The sequence below is a fragment of the Sorex araneus genome, chromosome 1, assembly GCF_027595985.1.
Source record: "Sorex araneus isolate mSorAra2 chromosome 1, mSorAra2.pri, whole genome shotgun sequence".
NCBI classification, from domain to species: domain Eukaryota; kingdom Metazoa; phylum Chordata; class Mammalia; order Eulipotyphla; family Soricidae; genus Sorex; species Sorex araneus.
Window position 1 is genome coordinate 203,242,845 of NC_073302.1, and position 15,517 is coordinate 203,258,361.

Sequence of the window (15,517 nt, forward strand, 5' to 3'; positions counted from 1 at the left end):
GAGAGCGGCCATTCCTCTGTTCCTATTATGAGTCACCTCTTGAGTGTTCTCTGCAGTCTCAGTTTCTGAGCGGCCAACTGGCGTTTTCTGCCCTGTGACCTTTGACTGCACGTCGACTCCTGTTCTGAAAATGTCTTGCTGTTCTTGAACACATTTGTATTGTTACTCTTGTTCAATATTGAAGAAAGAATAAAATACTGTCTCTTTCCTTGAGCAGATACATTATCATCAATTTATTTTTCCACCTAAGCAAAGAACCTTATTGTCAGAAAATTAAGCTTTCATTTTATTTCTGTCATTGTACAGAAAGAAGTTTTATAGCTTCGATCACACTGAGAAATGCCATTGGGTAATTGACTCCAAAAGAGTTTAGATTTATTAAAGAGACATTATTATCCTGAATTTAACTTTATTCCACCTTGTTCTAAATTTATTTCTTACTACCATAAAAAAATTAATTTAAGGGGCTGGAGCGATAGTACAGCGGTTGGCGTTTGCCTTGCATGTGGCCGATCCAGGTGCAATTTCCAACATCCCGTGTGGTCCCTCAAGTGCTGCCAGAAGTAATTCCTGAGTACAAAGCCAGGAGTAACCCTTGAGCATCTCTGGGTGTGACCCAAAAAGCCAAAAAAATTTTTTTTTTAAATTTTTTAAGCACCGTGAGTTGTTCTTTTCTTGGGACCAGAGAGATGGTATAGCAGGTAGGACATTGACCTTGCACACTGCCAACGCAGGTTCGATCCTCATCACCTATATCATTCCCCTGAGCCTACCAGGAATCATCTGTCAGCACCAGTGAGTGTGACTCAAAAGCTCCAACAGCAACAACAAAAAGTTCTGTCTGTTCTTTTTTTTTATGTTTCCATATGACAGAACTTTTTTTTGTATGTTCTGCCTTCCTTTATCTTGCCTCTGCTCACACTGCCCTGTTGACATGACTTAGTTTTGTTTTTTTAGGTTGCCCTGTCCCACCTTCCTCAGGGCCAGCTTAAGTCCTAACTCCTCCATCAGAACGTTTTTTCTTCTGCCATCCAAACTAATTCTTGCTTTCTCTGAGTTCTGTTCCAAGCTCGCTTCATGTCCTTTTGTTTTCCCCTGACAGACTGTTTTTAGATTTGTGTGTGGATTTAGCCTGCCTTCTCCAGTAGATTATAGCTTCTTTGGGGGAAGAAAACCACATTTCTTCTTAATTCTCTCATAATTGTATTGTGGGGCACAGTTTAGCGAAAATTTCTTGTAGCTTTAGCATTCCATCTCAGATCTCTGAACACACAGTAGGTCGTGCGCTTCTGCTGAGCTCCCGTTCATACACTGGCCTGTTCACATCTGGTTCCTGTGGGTAATTCTCGTGGCATGTTTGCTAGCGTGGCCACAGCAAGAAAACATTTCTGAAGATTCCTGTGTTTCTGACAAATTTCTGAAAATAGAGTTTGACCTTTTCTTTTCTCTTTTTTGTTTTTACATTCACACATAAAATAAAAATGCCTTATTACTTTATGCAGGAGAGCATCTCATGAAAAATGGGGCTTATCTCAAAAGATCTTAGTTCTGGCCATTTGCGTAGTCTTCTTTCTCTTCTCTTCATCTCTGTTTCTTTTACATGCGCTTCATTTAATAAACATGGTTGTGGTTGTTTCAGGCCAGATGAAAGAACCATGTAACTCTTTGGAAATTGGCATTTTCAAGAAGAGCTTTTTATTTCTGCCAGGCGAATAAGCAAAATTTACTAAGTCAGAAGGAATATGCTCTGGGTTAGGCAAATCTGAAAATTCTTGTATTTGAATTTATCAGAAAGTAAGGTGTCTCCCAGAGGCTTCTTACAGAAATGCATCTAGACTGTGAACTGAGCTACAACCCCAGGCTGCCCGGGGATGGGGAAGGTTTTGTTGTTGTTTTTTTTTTCTCTCCTGGCCTCTTCTTTCTATGGGAGTGGTAGCGGCAGCGGCAGCACAGAAGTGCCCACGTGGCGGTCGCCATCTTCCAGACCCCATTAACTAGAGGTACGAGATTGCAGTGATGTGGCACGCAGGAGATCTCAGGAAGGGGGGTGTTACCGGCGCGCTCCCCGCCCAGGTGAGAACCGGAGTGGCCACACACATGAAACGACCCCTCTGCTCCTTAAACACTATGATCCTGGAGGGCTACTAATCACTTTTGGCACCCAGCGGCTTCTTACAGAAATGCATCTAGACTGTGAACTGAGCTACAGCCCCAGGCTGCCTGGGGAGGGCAAAGGTTTTTCTCTCTCAGCCTTGTCTTTCGATGACTTCTGGCAGAAATCTCTCTGGACTTAATTACTAAAATATCAGAAATCCAAAACCAAATCCAGAGCTCATATATTCTTCACTCTCAACAATGGAAAACAAATTATCAAATGATGCCTTTTCAGCAGGTTTGATTGTTGGGGGAAAATTCTTAATAATAGTAGTGAGTCCTCTGTTGAAATATTGAATGTACTCAAAGTATATAGAGAGTAAAGTGAAGATCATTAGCCACTCAGGTGGGGGGGGGTGTGGGAGGGGGAGTTTATCGGGGTTCTTGGTGGTGGAACATATGCACTGGTGAAGGGATGGGGGTTTGATCATTATATGACTGAGACTTAAAAAAAAAGAAAATAAGGTGTCTCACTCTCTTAAAAGAAAGCAGCAAGCAAACAGTCAAGAGTAGTTTGTAGTTTCGTTTTTTTTCAAGGTAATTTTTTTTTATCCCACTGGGTCCTTTCATGGAATATAAGCAAACGAAAGTGTGTGAGGTCCCAGAGGTTCAGTGACTTAAAGGGCAAGCGCGAGGCCTCGAGTTCAAACCCTGTTGCCTGCTGTAAGCTCCTCTGTCAGGGAGCCCCAGCAAGAAAGTAGCTCAGGAAGTACCCAGAGCAAGTGTGAAGCCCTGGGTCAGGCATTCACCCAGATAGCCCTAACAGCCCGTCGTTCAGGACATTGGTCTGCAGCTATTTCATTTCTGCACCTGTCTGTGGCCTGCTATTTCAAAGTCACTGTCCAGGGATCCCTGCCACAGGGGAAAAGAAGAAGAAGAAAAAAAAATTTCCAACACCCAGACAGCCCTTCCCTCTACCAGCATCCCAAGTACCTCTCATCACACCTCCCCACCAAGGAAGCTCCGATCTCTAGACAGAATCTCTGGTTCTGATTCCTTGGTCGTTTGTTGTCTGTTTTCTGTGCTTCTTTATATTTTATATCCCACGTATGAGGGAAGTCTTATTTTTGATTATGGAGGTGGTAACACCTACACATGTATAGATGTATAAATAAACCCTAAACTCCTAAATTCCACACAGTTGTAAATCATTGATGATTTGATAACATCTTTATTCCCAAAGACTTTATGCAGATATAAATTTTTTTAAAAAATCAACAGTATGAATGTCTATGCTAATACATTTAAAAATTTACATGAAATAGGTACTAAAAATATGCAATTTAGTATAAGAGGAAAATCAAAAGTACAGGAAAATCTGAATATGCCTATACAAATGTATTTTATCCTACAAAGGTAATGTTGGTTTGACGTTGTAAAATATTAAAGATCATTAAGTCTCTGCTTTAATAAGTAAAACAAAAAAATCCCAGTAGGTGTTTTAAAAAGTCATCTGAATAGATCTTGAAAGAACATTAAAAATAAAACAATATAAATTTATTATTTAAAAAGTATAAAACCGGGGGCAGCACAGGAGGTAGGGCATTTGCCTTGCACGAGCTGACTTGGGTTTGATTCCCAGCATCCCATATGGTCCTCTGAGCACCGCCAGGAATAATTCCTGAGTGCAGAGCCAGGAGTAACCCCTGTGCATGCTGGGTGTGACCCAAAAAGCAAAAAAAAAAAAAAAAGTACAAAACCCTTAGCAAGCTCAGAATAACAGATCTTTTCATTGTTTTCTTTTTGCTTTTTGTGTGTGTGTGTGTATGGGGAGGGTTGGGGCCATACCTGGCAGTGCTCAGGGCTCTGCATCTCAGTGCTCAGGGGTCCTGCTGATGCTCAGGGTACCACATGGTAGGCCGGGGATTGAGCCCAGTCAGTAGTGTCCAAGGCGAGTGCCCTGCCCACCGTACTATTGCTCTGGTCCCCCCTTGTTTCTTTGCGCTCCTCACACATCTTCAGGTCACTGAGAGGCTACAGAGCTGCTTGGTCCTGGTGGCGCCCTCTGTGCTGTTATCTGGGCTTCCGGGGTTTGCCGAAGGAGGCGTTTCTGAGGGCATGGGCTGGTGTTGCTCTTCCCCTCCCTGCCCATCTTCACTGACAGTAGGGAGCAGTGTGTGTCCAGAGTGGAGGGGATGGATGTGGGCCTGGAAGGTTCCACGAGTACCAAAGGGCCTGAGATGTAAGTGTTGTGTGTGTGTGTGTGTGTGTGTGTGTGTGTGTGTGTGTGCGCGCGTGCACGCGCATTTTCCTCATAGACCTTGGAGATGGTCTGAGCCTTGCTTGAATACTTCCTTATGAAATGTTTATATTAAGATTATACTCCTCTCAAATTGAGAATTCTTCTTTATAATTGAGTTTTCAGCAGAAACCTGTAACTTAGGAAACAGAATTCTCCTCGCACCAAATTCTGAGTTGATTTTGTTTCATGAAATGTGGAAAGGACTTCGCCTAGTATTATGAAGCACATCAACCTAGTTATTGCCAGAATTAAATGACTTCTCCCATTTTTCTTTTTTGAGTGTTTGTTCATTTTGTATGAGAACTCTTAAAACATGAATAGGAAATGTGTCTTAAATTTCAAATAATTTTTATTTCTTAATACATGCTTTAAAACCTTTAACAATATTAAAATGCCTTTTTTTTTTTAAATACCAGGAAGCATTCAGAATTGTCTGAACTGAATGTCAAAGTCTTGGAAGCTCTGGAGCTGTACAACAAATTAGTGAATGAGACACCAGTGTATTCCGTCTACTCGAAGCTCCAGCACCCCGCACAGTACCCGTCGTCTCCAGCACCTGGAGTGCCGGTGCCGGTGAGTGTGATTTTTGAGAACTTTTCTCAGGGTTTTTGTTTATTTTCTTTCTTTCTCTAAGAATTTTCAAAAAGTTCTAAAATGGAGTATTAAAGTGTTAAAGTGTCTGGACTTGGTGAATAAAATGTTAAAACTTGGGCTGGCTTGGTAACGGAGCAGTAAGGGCCCAGTCCTTGTTTTGCATGTAGATGGCCCTCTTTGATCCCTAACACCATCTGGCCCCAGTGAGCACCGCCTGGGAGAGACTCCCAGGCACAGGGCTGTGAGTAGCCCCTAAACACCATCAGGTTTGGCTCAGCTCAAAATTATGAAACTCATTTTTCACGGTCAGTAAATACTGGCAAAATAATGCTCACCAAACAAATTAGACATTGGTGTTTTATGGATATAGTTTCGTTCATCCTAAACGTAAAGGGTCTGCTAAATACATAAGAGAGGTTTCTGTTTCTCTGTATGCTTTTGCAAACAAAAAGCATTGGCCCGCTGTAAAGTGTCAATCCTTAGGTTGGGACAATGCCTGGCACCAGAAAGGGGGCTGAGGTCCTGCTCTGGTTCCTGTGGCTCAGCTGTGGCTAGAGCCATAGTATAGTGGGTAGGGCGCTGGCCTAACACTTGGCTGACTGGCCTTGGTCCCCTCCAGGGGTCCCCTCCAAGAGTGTTCTCCTGAGCGCAGAGCCAGGAGTAACCCTGAGCATCGCTCAGGTGTGGCCCCAAACACTCAAAGCAAAACCAAAAAAATAGACGTTGTTCAACAAGCAATATTAAATATTTCACTTAAAATTCCTGTCAAGGCTTCTTTATCTTTTTTGATATCTAAAGGGTTGATTAAAGAACTTAATTTGTTCTCAGAGAATGTTTTAGGTTGTTTTCTTTATTTCCATGATGGTGGGGTGGGCTGGCTCTGGAGCCTCTCTCAGTGAGGGAGTGTAGGCTGTGGGGCAGCTGCCCAGGGCTCCTGCATGAGAAGTTTTGTATTCAGTCCCTTGAGCTCTGCTGATGCTGTTTATCATTACCCAGTAGTGCTTGAGGGCCACTAGGGCTAACCCGTGCCCTCCACTTGAGTTATCTCCTTGACCCATTTTATGTCTTCTTAGATGCAGAAGTTCAGACCTGAGGGCCAGGTCCATAGTACAGTGGACAGGGTGCTTGCCTTGCATGCAGCTGACCTGGCCTCGATCCCCGTCATCCTATATGGTTCCCTAAGCAGTGTCAGGAGTGATCCCTGATCACAGAGCCAGGAATAAGTCCTGAGCGCCTGGTGTGACCCCAAAACAAACCAACAAATTAGACATGACCTAGATCTGATGAAGGTGTATGAGGTGGAGATTCAATAAGTTGTTCACTAATAGATCTTTCCCCAGGACTTCATATCTTTTCTATGCTTTCTAGCTTAAATCCTTCAGTTTTGAGTCCCCAATGTTCTGAAGCCTTTTTCAGCTTCCATCCAGGAAGTGGTTGAATTCAGAATGAGTTGGAGGGGTGAACAAAATTCATGTTAATTTATGAAAGTTGGTATGTAAAGGAGTGTGTGAAGGAGAAACCAAGGAGAAAAGATAGAATGTGGGTGCATATTCCAGATACTTGACACAACATAATTGTTAAGTAAAAAAAGAAGAGTTACTATGGTAACTGTCACATCAGAGAAGATGCATTTATCAAATATGCCTTGCTCTGAACTTTTGCAAATGATGACAGTCATTACACATGAGGGTAGAAGGGCTATCCGGGTGCAGAAGACAGCTGGAGTTTTTTCAGTATTGCTTCTGTGTCACTGGCTGCTGCTGTGAACATGAAACCAATTAGAAGTAGCTGGGCCATGGTATGGTAGGACTCGTGTTATGTCTGCTGCCGGGCCTCTCGGGAAAGGGTTACCACTTCTCTGTAAGGGTTTTGTACTTGGTTGCATACTACTCATAATTTGTATTGCCAGTGCGCACAACACATTTCTTTCAAAAGTTAGCTTTCAGACCAGGAGAGATAGCTCAGACATGTGGGGTGTGTGCCTGATGCTGCCTGCCTGCCTGCCCCCGTAAGCACCCTGGGTGGGCCCACCCAGCCAAGCCAAATGTTTCAAGGCCTGACCCCCAAGTACTGCTGGGAAACCCATGCTCTCCACCCACACAAAAATACTGCTCTGGGTCAGAGTGGTAGTTCATAGGCTTCACACATCCAAGCCCTTGGATTCTGTCCGTGGCACCAAAAGTGCCTTCCAGAAAGAAAAAGTTAGCTTACCATCAGTTTTATTCTTTTTTTTTTTGGCCTGTGGGCTGGGGGTCGGGGGAGGTTGGGGGCTGTTTTTGCAAAGTGTTTTGTTTGGGGGCTGCACCTCTCAGTACTTGGAGGTCACTCCTGGCTTTGTGCTTAGGGCGTCGCTCTGGGTGGTGCTCAGGGGTCACCGGGAACCAGTAGGTGCCTGGATTGGAGCAGGCTCCCACCAGCAGAGCCTGTGCACACGGCCCACGCAGCCGTTTCCCCAGTCCTTCAGAAACTCTTACCTGTGCTTTAATACACAGTAGCCTTCGCACTGTTCAAAAGCTCCTATTCTGATTTTGGCAAAAATCTATACTGGAAAAATTAGAGTCACACACCAGATTTATTTCTATCTGGGAAGGTTGGTCAGGAGCCTGAGTGAAGGATTCTGCCCACAGTCTCGGCCTGTTTTCAGTGGGAAGGTCCTGTCCGCCAAGATGCCGTGTGATCGCATCTAATTGGGGCCAGAGCGATAGGACAGCAGGTAGGGTACTTGCCTTGCACGCATCTGTCTAGTGTTGTTATGTTGGCATTTCTTGCATTTATTTTTATTATTATTATTTTTTTTGCAAATAGTCACTATTATTATTTTTTTTATTTTTAATTAGTGAATCACCGTGAGGGTACAGTTGCAGATTTATACATTTTTGTGCTCATGTTTCCCCCATACAAGGTTCGAGAACCCATCCCTTCACCAGTGCCCATTCTCCACCACCAGTAAACCCAGCATCCCTCCCACCCTCTCCCATTTCTTGCATTTAAAATGTTCACATCAGTGGTCTTTCTTGGGGCAGGGGGCGGAGAGATAGTGTCCTGAGTATAATATTCTGGGAAGAAGCAGGCCAGCTTTTTATTTGGTTGGGTTTGTATTTTTGGTGGGGGGTGTTGCAGGGCACACCCAGTGATGCTTAGGGGTTATTCCTGGCTCTGTACTCAGGAATTATTGCTGACGGTGTTCCGGGGACCATATGGGATGCCAGGGATTGAACCTGAGTCGGCCGCATGCAAGGCAGCTGTCCTACCTGTTGTGGCCTTAGTTGGCCTACCTTTGCTCTCTGGCACCAAGGGTCCCCCGAGCATGCCAGCTGTGACTTCCAGGCATGAAATCTTGCTCTGGAAAGTGGTCCTGCTTTTAAAATCAGTTACTGCTGGGGCTCGGGAAATGGCACGTAGGGATGGTGCTTTGCTTTACACGTGGGAGCTCGTTTCAGGCCCGTACCGCAGGCTTCCCAGAGCGCTGAGACAGGGGTAGCCCCTGACCACTGCCAGTTATGGTCCAAAAACCAAAAAGGAAAAGAAGAAAATAAGAACTTAGTTTCAGCTGGAGCTGTGATAGTTATTGTGTACCACATTCATTAAATGTAAGCAGCGCTGGGACCCAAGCGATGGTGTAACAGGTCGGGCCCTGGCCTCGCATGTACCACCCCGAGTTGGATCCTCACCAGCCTGTGTAGTCCTCTGAGCACCGCCAGGAGTGGTCCCTGAGGGCAAAGCCAGGAGTAAGCCAAAACAACAACCCAACAACAACAAAAACCCAAAAACCTAGAGCAGTGGGTAGTCAAACAATGCTACTTTCTTCATGGATGAGAGAGAAAAACATGTCCTGGCTGGCGTTGGGCAGAAGCTGTGTCGTCTAAGCACCTGCTTTTGTTAGACCTCACTTTCCTTGCCCTTACTCTTGCCAAGACTCTGCGGACAGTATTCAGTGAGGACTTAACTGTACATTGTTTCAAGGGCCACTTTGGGCCTGTCCATATGGGGATAATACACCAAATTAGGTAGGAGGCAAAAAGATTCACTGGCCTCAACCATTTTGCTGTTTCCTGATAATACATTTTCTCCCTTACCCACGGTTCCTTCCTTTTTTCCCATCTGTACCAATGGTCTGAAGTAAAGGAGATGTGGCCATACAAGACCAACACCCTGCCCTGATGCCTTTTCTTTCCCAGCTTGGTCTAAGTTTACCCTTGGAAGGAAGGCACTGAGTAAGTCCCATGGAATGGGGTTGGTGGGCCTCATTCCAACGGTGACTTGCAGTGATGCTAGGCTGCCCTGCAAGAGAATGTATGGTTTTGGTTATTTTTGTTTTTCATGTTTTGGGAACACACCCAGCTCTGAGCTCACGAGTGAGCCAGCGGGCTCCTCACCTTACTCTCTCCTCGCTGACGAGGTGGAGTTTTCTATGACTCTTCAGTAAGACAGAAGAACCAGGGAGCAAAATCATTAGAGGCTGGGATGGAGTCTAACCTGCTGCTGAAAAAGACACCATCTCCCTTCCTCTGAGGCCCCGGCACAGTAAAAGAACAACAGAGCATGAATTTCTGTGGACCTGGCCCCGGCGATTCTCTCCGCTTTTTGTACAGGGGCGGATAGACGGGCGCAGCCAGATTGCCCCCGAAGGTGCTTGCTGTAGCGTTTTAGATCAGTCTTAATGTTTTAAGTAGATTGTTAGGCAGATATTTGGAAGGCTGGTGAATCAACTTTTCCTCTTTGGTTGACAGACGTATCCAGTCCAGTCCCGTGGTGGTAGCTATATGGGTCAGGCCGTTCACCAGGTCTCTGCTGCCCAGAGCTATGGCCTGGGCCCAGACCAGCCGGCTCCGCTGGCGTCTTTGCCTCCCACTGGGACTTCTTCAGTGGCAACACCACAGCCTGTCCAGCCTCCATATTTAAGGTGAGTTGGGGGGATGCTCTTAATTTTTTATAATTATAATACATTAAATTTTCAGAGACTGTGGGACCAGAGCAGTAGTACAGTGGGTGGGGCTGTTGCATCGCATGCGGCTGACCTAGTTTTGATGCCCAACACCCCATAAGATCCCCTGAGCCCTAAGCACAGAGCCAGCCAGGAGTAAGCCCTGACCACCACCTGGTAGGGCCCCACCCCTGCATTTTTTTTTCCACAGCCTGTTTCTCTTCGTAGCGAGAGTTTATATTGTTTATTGTAGAAGTAAGGTCCCAAACTGCTTGATCCTAGTTTCCTGAAGTCAGAATGACACTGCTCCTCGCTTTGCTCCCTGCGTGGAGCTGGTTGCTCAGACCTCGCCTGGAGTGTCTGTGATCAGCAAAGTAGTCCCAGGCGGGGGATTATAAAATCAGAAAGCTGTTGTTACTTTGACTCTTTTTTTGTCTTCTGGGTGGCGGAGTTGATTTGGCTTTTGTTTCTTTTGGTCTAGCCCTGACAGTTTTCTCAGTCCACTTCCACCTCAGCATCCCTGGGCCACTCCAGGCTCTGTGGAGATGGAGTGTAGCCTCCTGCCTGCTCAGCTCTCTCTCGTCAGCCTCTCTCAGCTCTCTCTCCAACCTCTGCTACTTTGGTTTTGCTTTTTTTTGGATTTTGATTCCTTTTTGTTCTAAGCCACACCTGCTGGTGCTCAGAGGACCGCTTCTGTCTCTGTGCTCTGGGAACCACAGGGTGCCAGGAATCAAACCCAGGTCTGATTCCTTAGGTACAGATATTTGGGTTCAGAGCCTGTGCTCAGCCCAGCAGACTATCTTTTTTTTTTTTTTCTTTTTGGGTCACACCCGGCAATGCCCAGGGGTTACTCCTGGCTCTGCACTCAGGAATTACTCCTGACAGTGTTCAGGGAACTATATGGGATGCGGGCCAGCCGAGTGCAAGGCTGTACACTCTACCCACTGTGCTATCGCTCCAACCCCCAGGCTATCTTTCTGAGCTGTTCCTTTTGACTCTCAAAAGAAGTGTGTGTGATAGAGCCATGGAACTAGTGCAGGGTTTGACCGGAGTACATGCTTTCCAGAGGAGCACCCGGGTTCAGTCTATACCCACATGGTCTACTCCCAAGCACTGAGCCAGGAGTAGCCCCAGCACCTCCATTGTGGCCCCCAATTTTTTTTTTTTTAAAAAAAGCTTGTTTGAGCTGAGGAATTTGTGACCTAATTTGTTATACGAATACTGCTCTCTGAAAATCATTGTTGAAATCTTGCCTTCTTTTAACTTTAGTTCATCACACAAAATGTCATTTTCTGTGGGCATGTGTTAGATGATCTCTCTGATCTCTTCCCACTCTTAAATCCCAAGAGTTATAAATGTTAGATATCTGAAAATTAAATAAAGCTGTTCGTATTGATGTTTAGTTCAGTTCAAATGTTAAATTTTGTCATTCTGGGTGATACTACAGATTATGGTGGAGGGGGAGGAAGTAGTATAGACATTCATTCTTCTATATACTTTTTTGGTAGGGATTCAGGTTAAACTCTTGAGAGGCAGTTTTGTAAGTGCCCCGCCAAGGCAAATGTCAGGAGTGCACCAGGGAAAAGAATCTCGTGTCCTGGGGCCGAGGGGCGGGGAGGGACGGCAGCTGGGCGGTGTGCGGGAGCCGTGGGGTCTCTGACTCCCGCTGACCAGGGGTATCCGTCAAACAGATTGCTTCTCTTCACACTGTTTTCTGATATTCTTGGTGAGAGATTTGGAAGAAAACAAATTTAAATGCCTGACAGTTTTATGTTTTATTTCTCTTTGGGCTCAGCCTTCTTACCAGATAGAAAAATTACATAACTACCATTGGGTAGCTCAGGTGCGTGGACCGGAAGGGGAAAGAATGGTGGGGTGTTTTGGTTTGGGGCTTTTTTTTTTTTCTTATGATGATTTCATCTGTGGCTCTAACCCAGGTAATGCAAAGTAAATAAGATTTTCTTCTCACCAATTTTATTCTCAGCACTGGACATGATGCAGTTTCTAGCTCTCCATATATGAACCAGAACTCGAACCTTCAGTCAGTTGCTGGCGGCGCAGCCTACGCCCCGCAGATGGGCGTGCCCATGGACCTGTCTTACCACAGCACTACTTCCGGCCTGCCGCAGCTGGCAGGCTTCCCCGTGGCAGTGCCAGCCCCCTCCATGGCGCCGCAGCAGACAAGTTACCACCAGCAGCCTCTCCTCTAGACCCCAGGCCTGGCTGCTAGAGGGTCCCTGGGGAAAGCGCCACGACTCCTCCACCCTCGTGATTCTGATCGAAGAATCCTGAGAGAAACCATTTCCTCCTCAACGCTAAAGGACCGTAAATAAAGCACAAAGCCTGATCTCACTGTACTGGGCCATCTTTTTTTTTCCTGTCTTTTTTCACTTCAGCATCTTTGAAGTCAAACTTGGTCAGAGGCAGCTCTGAGTCCCTGCCTTGCCAGATAGTTTTGTCTTCCTTTGAAATATCTCCACGAGGCCGGGGAGAGAATCCACTGAATCATCGTGCCTCTGCTCTCAGAGGTGACCCCTGGCCCCCTGGGGGTGGCCCATATTGAAAAAAATAAAAATCTTTCAGGGGCCAGTACATGGTACGGAGGTTATGGCTCATTCCTTGCAGCACAGCAGCCGTCAATCTTCTTCATAAATTTGGACACCCAGTAAACAGTAGCCCATGGCGCTACAGACAGCTTGTTAAGAGTTAACCTTAAATACACACCACCATTTGCTCCCAAAATGTCATGATAATGGGAAGAGCTGTGAAATCTGTTTCCAGTCTGCATATTTTTGGGGGTACCTTCTGAGCAGTATTGGGGGTCTCCAGGGCTCAAGCTGGCAGTGCTCAGGAGGCCACATGGTGCCGGGGATTGAACCTAGGGTTCTTACATGCAGAGTGCTTCAGCTCTTTGAACTCTCTCCCCAGTCCTCTGGATGATTTCATTTTATTTTTTTCCAGAGTTTTTTCCATACACTATTATTTTAAAAGGCTAACATCTTTTTGGGTTAGCATTTAACTTGCCAACAAATTTCCTTTTGGCTTTTTAAATTACAGTTGTGTTTTTTGTCCTGTCAGTTTTGTTCCCAGTGTTATGTCGAGTAATAATTAGCATATAATTGTCTACAGAAGCAAGAGCTGTTTGGGAAGAACAAAATTGTTTTCTGTTCTTAATGGTAAAGCCTTGGTAAGTGCAGATGTGTAGAGAAACGTTCAGCTAGTCCCCACAGTCACGCTTTCCACTGGGCTGAGGAACGCCCCACCAAACATGACCATTCCCTGGACAAAAATATGTATTTCTCTCTGAGGGTCTGGTGTTTAAAAGGCCACTGAGGACCTTGTAAAGTGACTTTGGTCATGATAGGGTTCGCTCATTTTTCCTTCCTGCAGTGGTGTACAGAGATGCTGCTGCCTTTGTACATGTTGGAGCAATATGATGTTCCTAATTTTTTGATGTGACATGTATGCCAAACACACACGAGTGCATTTTTATTGGTGTGTGGGTCGTGTTTAGAGTACTCAGTTCAGAGTACTGTAGGCATAGCCACGGATCAGGCTCCTGACCAATATGACAGACCATTCCTTTCAGGAGTAAATCTGAGGGGCTGGAGAGACAGTAGGGGTCAGGACTCTTGCCCTGTACACAGCCAGGCCCAGTTCAATCCCCGGCACCCCATGTGGCCCCCTGAGCACATAGCCAGAAATAGCCCCTTAGCACCACCTGGGTTAGCTCAAAAACCCACCCACCGAAAAGGGCAGTAAAGATGGCTCCATGGAAAAAGAGGCTGTGGAATTGTAGCAAAGAACAGAGGGTGATCGAGCGTAGCCAGTTTTTCTGAAGTAAGCCTCCGTTCTGAATTAGTATGTAGCGCTGATGATCCCCACGTACTGTAGGAGGTAGGGGATAAGCCAGAGGGGATCATTTTCTGTACATCATCTACTAACTTTTTAAATAATACAAAACCTGGAAGCTGTTACACACACTTAGAAGGACACGATACTCAGACTGGGGAAGAAATGGACCTAAGTTTAATTGTAAACATTTGCTTGCATGGCAGTAAACTTTCTGGGTGGATGGTGGTTTTTTGTTGGCTTGTTTGGGGTCCCACCTTCGGGGGCTCGGGGGTACGGAGCCAGGCCTCCAGCTTGTTTGAACTGTTTCTCCTGTGCCGTCTCTCGGGCCCTCTTGCTGGTGTTGAAAGAAAGTCCTTAATCTTTCCATTCAGTCCATTTGAAGAAAATTCTCTGTAAATTTTTTCAGTTATTTATTTACAGAAATTTGATTACAGAATGTTCCTTGTTGAATGCGGATCGTCTGTGTGTTCATTGTCTGTATTTAAAAGAAAAAAACAAGCAGCGTTTGGGAGCCCAGTCTCTGTCGTCGTCTTATTTCAGATACAAGTAACTGGAAAATTTTAATTGATAATGTCTCGGTTGTGTTTTTCACCTGGTATTTTTCTTCTTGTAAATTCAGTTATATTCTTACTAAAAAATTCTAAAACTGGCACCTTACATTTGTGGGAAACAAGTCTTGTACAAGAAAACAAGAAAAAAAGCTGCTCTTAATAATAGTTAATGTTAGAATACATGGAAAAATAATCGTTTTCTCCCAAACAATATTTAATTGTTATTTTAATGTTTGTAAATATTTAATGTATAATTATGATCTGAATTGTAAAAGCTTTGTTCTGCCTAAGTCTTTAAGCCAATATAAGTACTACACACCCACTAAATTGGAACTTCCCAATTAACATACGACATATATACATGGAGTTATCCAGTTAACATGCAACATGTATATACTGTATTTTGGCTTTTGTCTGTGAAAATTTATACATCCAGAAGTTTCCTGGCCCTCTTAAAAATTATTTTTGTCATACTGTAATTTCTGTTGCAGATTGTTGGTAGTCCAAAAATGTTATTAAATCCATATACTGAAATATTTTTATTATTGATAAGAAATGCAGGATTGTTCTTTTTCCATAATCTGTGGATTGTATTTATTTTAAGGCCTGTTTATAATTAAATGTTTTCTGCCAAAGGAATTGTCTAACATCAGATTTCTACATTGGGTTCATACTTACTGTTTTATATAATAAAAAAAAAATGAAAACTGCTTTTTCATATGGAATCTTGGTACATTTGAAAGAATTCCTAAAACTTTATAATAGAATTCACTTTATTTATTGTAGAAAAAATTTTCCCTGAATGTTAAAATAGGAAATGTTCTTATGTAGTTTGAAAAATGTATGGTCTACCAGCATTGTCTTGTAATTTTGTTTGTTTCTTTTGCTTTTTGGGTCATGGCCGGCGATGCACAGAGGTTATTCCTCGCTCATGCACTGAGGAATTACTCCTGGCAGTGCTTGGGGGACCATATGGGATGCTGGGAATTGAACCCGGGTCAGCCCGTGCAAGGCAAATGCTCTGCCCACTGTGCTAATTGCTCCAGCTCCTGTCTTGTAATTTTGTAACAAAATTAACTGAACACTACTTATAATTAGGATTTAGGTTTTTTGTTGTCTGGTTTTGAGCCACACCGTGGGGTTCTCAGGGGTTACTCTTGGATCTGTGCTCAGGAATTACTTCTGGTGGGCTTGGGG

General features: G+C 44.5%; 1 protein-coding gene across 4 annotated transcripts in view; it reads left to right on the forward strand.

Annotated features, from left to right (window-relative positions):
* STAM2 (signal transducing adaptor molecule 2) overlaps nt 1–15,038 on the forward strand; it is a 73,553-nt gene extending 58,515 nt beyond the window's left edge. For all 4 annotated transcript variants that reach the window (XM_004619374.2, XM_055147326.1, XM_055147333.1 and 1 more), the window contains 3 exons: nt 4,813–4,969; nt 9,721–9,893; nt 11,899–15,038. In XM_004619374.2, the coding sequence (XP_004619431.2) occupies nt 4,813–4,969; nt 9,721–9,893; nt 11,899–12,124 (556 nt within the window). In that variant the 3' untranslated portion in view covers nt 12,125–15,038. The remainder of the gene's footprint in view (nt 1–4,812; nt 4,970–9,720; nt 9,894–11,898) is intronic.
* Nucleotides 15,039–15,517: the final 479 nt, after the last annotated feature.